This window comes from Bos mutus, chromosome 1, assembly GCF_027580195.1.
Source record: "Bos mutus isolate GX-2022 chromosome 1, NWIPB_WYAK_1.1, whole genome shotgun sequence".
In the NCBI taxonomy this organism is placed as follows: Eukaryota; Metazoa; Chordata; class Mammalia; order Artiodactyla; family Bovidae; genus Bos; species Bos mutus.
Genome location: NC_091617.1, coordinates 41,793,646 through 41,802,679, shown reverse-complemented (window position 1 = coordinate 41,802,679; position 9,034 = coordinate 41,793,646). Strand labels below are relative to the sequence as shown.

Genomic DNA, 9,034 nt, shown 5'->3' with positions numbered 1-9,034 from the left:
ATAGAATGAGTTAGAAAATATTCCCACTGCCCACAATGTTTGGAAAGAAATTGTAGGAAATTGGTACAATTTCTTCCTTAAATGTTTTGTAGAAAGTATTAATTGAACCTCTCTGGGCCTGGTGCTTTTTGTTTTGGAAGGTTAATTAATTATTGATTCAACTTCTGTAATAGATATAAACTCATTCAGATTGTCTATTTCTTTTTGTATGAGTTTTGACAGATTGTATCTTTCAAGGAATTGGTCCATTTCATCTAGGTTATCAAATTTATGGGCATAGAATTATTCATAATATTCCTTTATTATCCTTTTAATGTCCAAGAGATATTTGGTTTTTAAGGATTTGAAGAGTTAACCACTAAGTAGTTCTATAAGAAATCTTTTAAAACATATTGTCTGGTCGTTATAGAGTCATAAAGAAGATTGTTACATATATTTTAAATTTCTTTAATTTCTTTAAATTTTGATTTTACCTTTAAGTATAGTTATGTTACATAAATTTAAAAATTATCTTTATAATTCAATTTTCTGAAGTTTTGCAAATTATTTATCTATTAACTACAAGATCCATAGAATATTAGTGAATTTTTGCTGAAACAGTACAATGTAAATGTTGTAGCAAAATATAACCTTTGTACTTGTGAGCTATAGGAGATTAAACTAAGTTAAGACTGTACCTAGTAAGTATTTACACATGAAATATTTTTGAATAAAGTTACTATGCTATGCTATATTGTATATTTATGTTGTTTTTGTATCACAGCATACTTCCTCTCCTACCTTATATACCCAGTGTATACTACAAATATCTTAAAATTTTTGTTTTGATCATGCCATGCACAGAAGGGATCCTAGTTCCCCAACCAGGGATCAAACCTGCAATCCAGTGGTGGAAGTGCAGTGTCTTAACCACTGGACCACCAGGGAAGTTCCTAAACATTTTTTTAAGTAATAAATGAGCCTAACCCCATTAACAAGTTTACCCTCTTTGGAAAAGAAATGAGATAGTCATGTCTTTATTTAGTTAAAACTGTATTTTAGTAAAAAATTAATGAAAACTTCAAATTAATAGAAATAATTTACAACACTAATTTTAAATTTCTGAAAGACATATAGGACTCAGGAACATTTAAGGTTGCCATGAGGTCTTTTATTTTCTCTGGAGTAGGAACAATTGTCTAATAAAACACATTATTTCTCCCTTATACATAGTCCAAATATAGTCCCGTTTTAACAGATTAAAAATACAACCTGAGATTTATGATATTAATCTGAAGACGTAAAGTTCTAACATTTAGTATGATTTATAGAGGTGAATGGACTATAGGCATATGTTCTGCCTCCCTGATGCTTCATCACATCAGTTATGAACCAGTATTTGAAACCAGGTAGTGAATTGGCTCACTGATAAAACAGATCTGCATCAGCAAGCAATGCCAACTTCAGAGCAATTTTGCAGGGGCTAAAAATGGGTAGGAAGATTGAAACAACAAAGGAAATCTTGAAATGTCTCCATTTTCAATCTTGAAATCTTTGCTTACATGGGATGAGCTGAATTAGATTTTTATGGAAATTACAAATATAAACTAAGTAGTTATAGTTTTGTATTCATGAGTTAGAGAATTAGAAATATTGTACTTGCATGCCTGCCACTTTCTCTAAATACACTCAACATGTTGATTTTCCATGTGAAGTCAGTCTTGGGTGGCTAGCTAGGCTGGGCCATAGCTACAACCTGACCTGTAATTTAGATGTGACCTCAGAGCGTCAGGAGAAAAGGTGGAAGGGGGGATTTCTTTTACTTGATAAGAGTCCTTCTTGGAAGAAGTTAGTCATTAAAGTTACGGAAATGTTCTGTTATTTAAAAAAATGGAAAACCTGGTATTTTGGTAGCTAGTTATCCCAGCACCTAAAGCAGTGCTTCTGCATAGATAGTGCTTCTCTGTAGATCTATGTTGAATAAATAACTGGAAAGAAATTCTTTCATTATGTCATATGAAGTTCATGCAGTTCTACCTACCTTCTAGAACTTCAGGTTTTACAGCAGGAAAAGAAAAAAATAGTTTCAGATAAGCCCTAGCCACAGTTCAAGAAGCATACTTTTCTTCATATTTCCATATAGTGTAGTAAGTGTCCTCATTGTTGAACCCCTTCCTCATCTCTCAGGAAGGTGGATAGAGAAATTTAGCCTAACTCACTGGCAACACACTCTTCAAATCCTAAATGAGGTTTTGCCTGGAACTTTATGTGATAGCATTATTATGCATATTTATATGGGGGTAAATAAATGTCTGTGAAGATAACTACTCTTGAAAATTGACATTCCATCTTTCATTACACAAGTTGATAGGAAAGTCAACTTGGAAATTTAGTATTCACTTTTATATCACACCTTTATTTCCTAACTAACTCTATTCTAACTACAATGTGCTATTAAAAGTGATTCCACAAAATTCACTCACCTCAACTTTGTCACAAATTGTTGTAAGTGATTTCATGGGTTGAAGATTCACATGCCCTTAAACCCTTTTAGCTTAACTGGAGTGTTCACATGCCAAATTATTAATGTACACTTGCTATTAAGGTTTAATAGAACTACCCTTTATATTTGTAACTGCTAATTTTGTTTTTATTCTTACTTTTGTCTGACAGTTTAAGAACTTTTTTTTCAGTTTTATTGTGATATAATTGCTGTTTTTCTTTTGCTTGGTGATAATCCCTCATGCTAAAACAATCCATGATCTTGGAAATGTATGTGTTATTTTTTTTTTTTTAAGATTTTTTTGATGTGGGCCATTTTTTAAGGTCTTTATTGAATTTGTTACAATACTGATTCTGTTTTCTGTTTTGTTTGTTTGTTTGTTTTGGCTGCAAGGCATATGGAATCTTAGTTCTACAACCAGGAATTGAACCCACACACCTTCCATTGAAAGGTGAAGTCCTAACCACTGGACCACCAGGGAAGTCTTGTGTTATTTCTTGAATTAATTCAAAATTTGGTTTTGGGGTTTTGTCATTTTGAATTAAGACATTCCTACCTTACATATTTCTGTGTAAGTTGATTGTATTATGATATATTTTAATATTTTACATGAAATTTGTACATTTTCTCTGTGTAATTTCACTTGAACAGTATGAAAAGGCAAAAAGATAGGACACTGAAAGATGAACTCCCCAGGTCAGTAGGTGCCCAACATGCTACTGGAGATCAGTGGAGAAATAACTCCAGAAAGAATGAAGGGATGGAGCCAAAGCAAAAACAACACTCAGTTGTGGATGTGACTGGTGATAGAAGCAAAGTCCAATGCTATAAAGAGCAATATTGCATAGGAACCAGGAATGTTAGGTCCATGAATCAAGGCAAATTGGAAGCGGTCAAACAGGAGATGGCAAGAGTGAATGTCAACATTCTAGGAATCAGCGAACTAAGATGGACTGGAATGGGTGAATTTAACTCAGATGACTAACTCAGATATCTACTACTGTGGGTAGGAATCCCTTAGAAGAAATGGAGTAGCCATCATAGTCAACAAAAGAATCCAAAATGTGGTACTTGGATGCAATCTCAAAAATGACAGAATGATCTCTGTTCGTTTTCAAGGCAAACCATTCAATATCAACGTAATCCAAGTCTATGCCTTGACCAGTAACACTGAAGAGGCTGAATGGTTCTATGAAGACCTACAAGACCTTTTAGAACTAACACCCAAAAAAGATATCCTTTTCATTATAGGGGACTGGAATGCAAAAGTAGGAAGTCAAGAAACACCTGGAGTAACAGGCAAATTTGGCCTTGGAGTATAGAATGAAGCAGGGCAAAGGCTAATAGAGATTTGCTAAGAGAAGGCACTGGTCATAGCAAACACCCTCTTCCAACAACACAAGAGAAGACTACACATGAACATCACCAGATGGCCAACATGAAATTAGATTGATTATATTCTTTGCAGCCAAAGATGGAGAAGCTCTATACAGTCAGCAAAAAGCAAGACCAGCAGCTGACTGTGGCTCAGATCATGAACTCCTTATCGCCAAATTCAGACTTAAATTGAAGAAAGTAGGGAAAACCACTAGAACATTCAGGTATGACCTAAATCAAATCCCATATAATTATACAGTGGAATTGAGAAATAGATTTAAGGGACTAGATCTGACAGAGTACGTGATGAACTATGGATGGAGGTTCATGACGTTGTACGGGAGACAGGGATCAAAACCATCCCCAAGAAAAAGAAATGCAAAAAGGCAAAATGGCTGTCTGAGGAGGCTTTACAAATAGCTATGAAAAGAAGAAAAGTGAAAAGCAAAAGAGAAAAGGAAAGATATAAGCATCTGAATGCAGAGTTCTAAAGAATAGCAAGGAGAGATAAGAAAGCCTTCTTTGGTGATCAGTGCAAAGAAATAGAGGAAAACAATAGAATGGGAAAGACTAGAGATCATGGCACCCCACTCCAGTACTCTTGCCTGGCAAATCCCATGAACAGAGGAGTCTGGTAGGCTGCAGTCCATGGGGTCACTAAGAGTCGGGCACGACTGAGTGACTTCACTTTCACTTTTCACTTTCATGCATTGGAGAAGGAAATGGCAACCCACTCCAGTATTCTTGCCTGGAGAATCCCAGGGACAGAGGAGCCTGGTGGGCTGCCGTCTATGGGGTCGCACAGAGTCGGACACAACTAAAGCGACTTAGCAGCAGCAGCAACAGCAGCAGCAGCAGAGATCTCTTCAAGAAAATTAGAGATACTAAGGGAACATTTCATGCAAAGATGGGCTCAATAAAGGACAGAAATAGTAGGGACATGACAGAAGCAGAAGATATTAAGAAATGGCAAGAATACACAGAAGAACTGTACAAAAAAGATTTTCATGACCCAGATAATCACGATAGTGTGATCACTCACCTAGAGCCAGACATCCTGGAATGTGAAGTCAAGTGGCCTTAGGAAGCATCACTACGAACAAAGCTAGTGGAGGTGATGGAATTCCAGTTGAGCTATTTCAAATCCTAAAAGATGATGCTGTGAAAGTGCTGCAGTCAATATGCCAGCAAATTTGGAAAACTCAGCAGTGGCCACAGGACTGGAAAAGGTCAGTTTTCATTCCAATCCTGAAGAAAGGCAATGCCAAAGAATGCTCAAACTACCGCACAATTGCACTCATCTCACATGCTAGTAAAGTAATGCTCAAAATTCTCCAAGCCAGGCTTCAGCAATACATGAACCGTGAACTTCCAGATGTTGAAGCTTGTTTTAGAAAAGGCAGCGGAACCAGAGATCAAATTGCCAACATCACTGGATCATTGAAAAAGCAAGGGAGTTCCAGAAAAAAACATCTATTTCTGCTTTATTGACTATGCCAAAGCCTTTGACTGTGTGGATCACATTAACTGTGGAAAATTCTTAAATAGATGGGAATACCAGACCCCCTGACCTGCCTTTTGAGAAACCTGTATGCAGGTCAGGAAGCAACAGTTAGAACTGGACATGGAACAACAGACTGATTCCAAATAGGAAAAGGAGTACGTCAAGGCTGTGTATTGTCACCCTGCTGATATAACTTATATGCAGAGTACATCATGAGAAACGCTGGCTTGGAGGAAGCACAAGCTGGAATCAAGATTGCCAGGAGAAATATCAATCACCTCAGATATGCAGATGACACCACCCTTATGGCAGAAAGTGAAGAAGAACTAAAGAGCCTCTTGATGAAAGTGAAAGAGGAGAGAGAAAAAGTTGGCTTAAAGCTCAACATTCAGAAAATGAAGATCATGGCATCTGGTCCCATCACTTCACTGCAAATAGATGGGGAAACAGTGGAAACAGTGGTTGACTTTATTTTTTAGGGCTCCAAAATCACTGCAGATGGTGATTGCAGCCATGAAATTAAAAGATGCTTACTCCTTGGAAGGAAAGTTATGACCAACCTAGATAGCATATTCAAAAGCAGAGACATTACTTTGTCAGCAATGTTCCATCTAATCAAGGCTATGGTTTTTCCAGTGGTCATGTATGGATGTGAGAGTTCGACTGTAAAGAAACTGAGCGCTGAAGAATTTATGCTTTTGAACTGTGGTGTTGGAGAAGACTCTTGAGAGTGCCTTGGACTGCAAGGAGATCCAATCAGTCCATCCTAAAGGAGATCAGTCCTGGGTGTTCATTGGAAGGACTGATGTTGAAGCTTAAACTTCAATACTTTTTCCACCTGATGTGAAGAGCTGACGCATTGGAAAATACTCTGATGCTGGGAAAGATTTAGGGCAGCAGGAGAAGGGGATGACAGATGGTTGGAGGGTATCACCAACTCAATGCACATGAGTTTGGGTGAACTCCAGGAGTTGGTGATGCCTGGCATGCTATGGTTCATGGGGTCAAAAAGAGTCAGACACAACCAAGCAACTGAACTGAACTGAACTAAATTTTACTTGGAATTTTTTTCTGCATTTAAACAATTAATGTATAGTAGACATCATTTGTTTTAAACTTTTTTGAGATTTTTCTTTCTTCAGAATTTTTCTCAAGATAGTTATTACTTCCTTATTTCTTAGGCTATAAATAAAAGGATTAAGTAAAGGAACGACTTCCGTAAACAAAATAGCAGCTGGTATATCTTTATCCCCTTCTTCAAGCAAATTTGGTCTAATGTACATGAAAAAAAGAGATCCATAGAATAATGAAACTGACAAAAAGTGGGATGCACAGGTAGAAAAAGCTTTAACCCTCCCATTTTTGGATTTCATTTTGAAAATACTTAACAGAATGTAGATATAAGATATTAAGACACTACCTATTGTGAAGACTTGAACTGAACCTGAAAAGATAAATAGTACCAGTTCATTGACATAAGGGTCAACACAGGAGAGCCTGTATAAAGGAAGAATATCACAGTAAAAGTGGTTGATGTGATTTGATCCACAGAAATTTAACCTAAATAGAAGACCTACATGAATCATGGAATGCAGGTTTCCAGCTATGTAGGCCCCTGTGGTCATCTGAATGCAGAGTTTCTTTGACATCATGGTGTGGTACTGCAGTGGTTTGCAGATGGCCACATAGCGATCATAAGCCATTGCTGCCAGGAGAAAGCAATCTGCAGTCTCAACGGTGCAAAGAAAATAAAATTGTGCAATGCATTCATAGAAGGAAATCATTCTGTTTTTAGAAAAGAAGTTCCTTAACATCTTAGGAGTCACAGCACAGGCACAGCAAGAATCCACAAGAGCAAGGTTTCCCAGAAAGATATACATCGGTGTGTGAAGACGATGCTCTTTTGAAATCAGTATCAACAGGCCAAGGTTGCCCACTATGGTGATCAGAAAGACGGTAAGAAACACAACAAACAGAAGAGTCTTCAGTTCTGGGTGATCTGTAAATCCTGTGAGGATAAACTCACTTTTTATGGTATGATTTTCTTTAGCCATTCCTGACTCCTCTGTTGAGGGGAAAAAAAAAAAAAAAGTTGTGGAGAAATGAGGTAGTAATCTATAGTATGCTCAATTCAACTCTTGAGCTCTCAGGTCCAAAAGGGCAAGGAGCTTCTTCCACAACACTTTGACAAGTTATGTGCTTTTGGATGCATACGCTTATCTGGGGGAGTATCAATCTCCCAGAGCTGTTACCTTTTAAGCTAGTTATTTAACATTTTCCCAGCATATTTTCAAGAAAAATGTCAAGTTAGATGGACAGAGATGGCTTTTGAGGTTTTGAGAGGAAGATTCAGTGCAAAAGTTTTCTCTGTGTGGTTTAGGTAAAGGTGAGTAATTTAGGTGTCACCAATAGGTATCAAATGGGCTTCCCTGGTGGCTCAGCTGGTAAAGAATCAGTCCTCAATGTGGAAGACCTGGGTTCCATCCTTGGGTCGGGAAGATCCCCTGGACAAGGGAATGGCTACCTACTCCAGTATTATTGTCTGGAGAACTTCATAGACAGAGGATCCTGGCAGGCTACATACAATCCATGGGGTCCCAAAGAGTTGGACATGACTGAGTGACTAACACTTTTACACCACTTTCAGTTACTGTCAGTGTTCTCAAACTATTTCAGTGACTGTATCTGCATAGACTAACACTGTTGTTTGAAAGACTATTTTTGTACTCTCATGTTCATAGAATTTTATTCAGGATAGCCACAGGTGCAAACAACCCAACTGTCCACTGCTGGATGAATGGATAACAAAATGTGGTATAGACAAAAAGTGGAATATTATTCAGCCTTAAAAAGGAATGAAATTCTGATACATGTTAACACATGAATGAAATTTGATAACATTTCACCAAGTGAAATAAGCTAGGCACAAACAGACAAATATTGTGTGATGCTACTTATAGGAATTAAAGGTTGTCTGGGTAGGGAAGCTATGGGGAATTATTGTTTAATGGGTACAGAGTTTCAGTTTGGGTAGATGAAATGTTCTGGAGTTGGATGGTGATGATAGATGCACAACAATATAAATTTAGTGCCACTGAACTATAGATACTTAAATATAGTTAAAATGATAAGTTTTATGTTATATATATTTTTTCTATTATAAAATGTTTTTTAAAACTATTTTCCTGGTCTTTGTGGTATTTAAAATATCATTTAAGCATACAGTATAAAGTTGCTCCTGTGTCCATGTGCATATTAAAATGTAAAGAAATTTAAATGCTATCAAAAAAACTGAAGCATTCCTAAGGGTTAGAAATTGATAAATTCAATTATATAGCTATCTGTGAAAAATATCACGAATAACATCAATGTCAGACACAAACTAGGAAATTGTTTCAATAAATAGGATACCATTTCTATTGTTTTATTTCATAAAGAGCTTCTATCAGTCAATAGGAATGTGAAGTGAGTGAAAGTTGCTCAGACGTGTCCGACTCTTTGCGATTCCATGGACTCTACAGTCCATGGATTTCTCCAGGCTAGAATACTGGAGTGGGTAGCCTTTCCCTTCTCCAGGGGATCTTCCCAACCCAGGGATTGAACCCAGGTCTCCTGCACTGCAGGCAGATTCTTTACAAGTTGAGCCACAAGGGAAGCCCAATTAATAGGAA

General features: G+C 37.1%; 1 protein-coding gene across 1 annotated transcript; it reads right to left on the bottom strand.

The window, feature by feature from the left end:
• Positions 1 to 6,448: 6,448 nt before the first annotated feature.
• On the bottom strand, positions 6,449 to 7,417 carry LOC102270018 (olfactory receptor 5K1). The gene has a single exon (XM_005896842.1). The coding sequence runs from the start codon at positions 7,415 to 7,417 to the stop codon at positions 6,449 to 6,451; it is 969 nt and encodes a 322-aa protein (XP_005896904.1).
• Between the last annotated feature and the right edge of the window lie 1,617 nt (positions 7,418 to 9,034).

Excerpts from the sequence above, each read along its gene's own strand:
- LOC102270018 (XM_005896842.1), bottom strand. The coding sequence starts at position 7,417 with ATGGCTAAAGAAAATCATACCATAAAAAGTGAGTTTATCCTCACAGGA.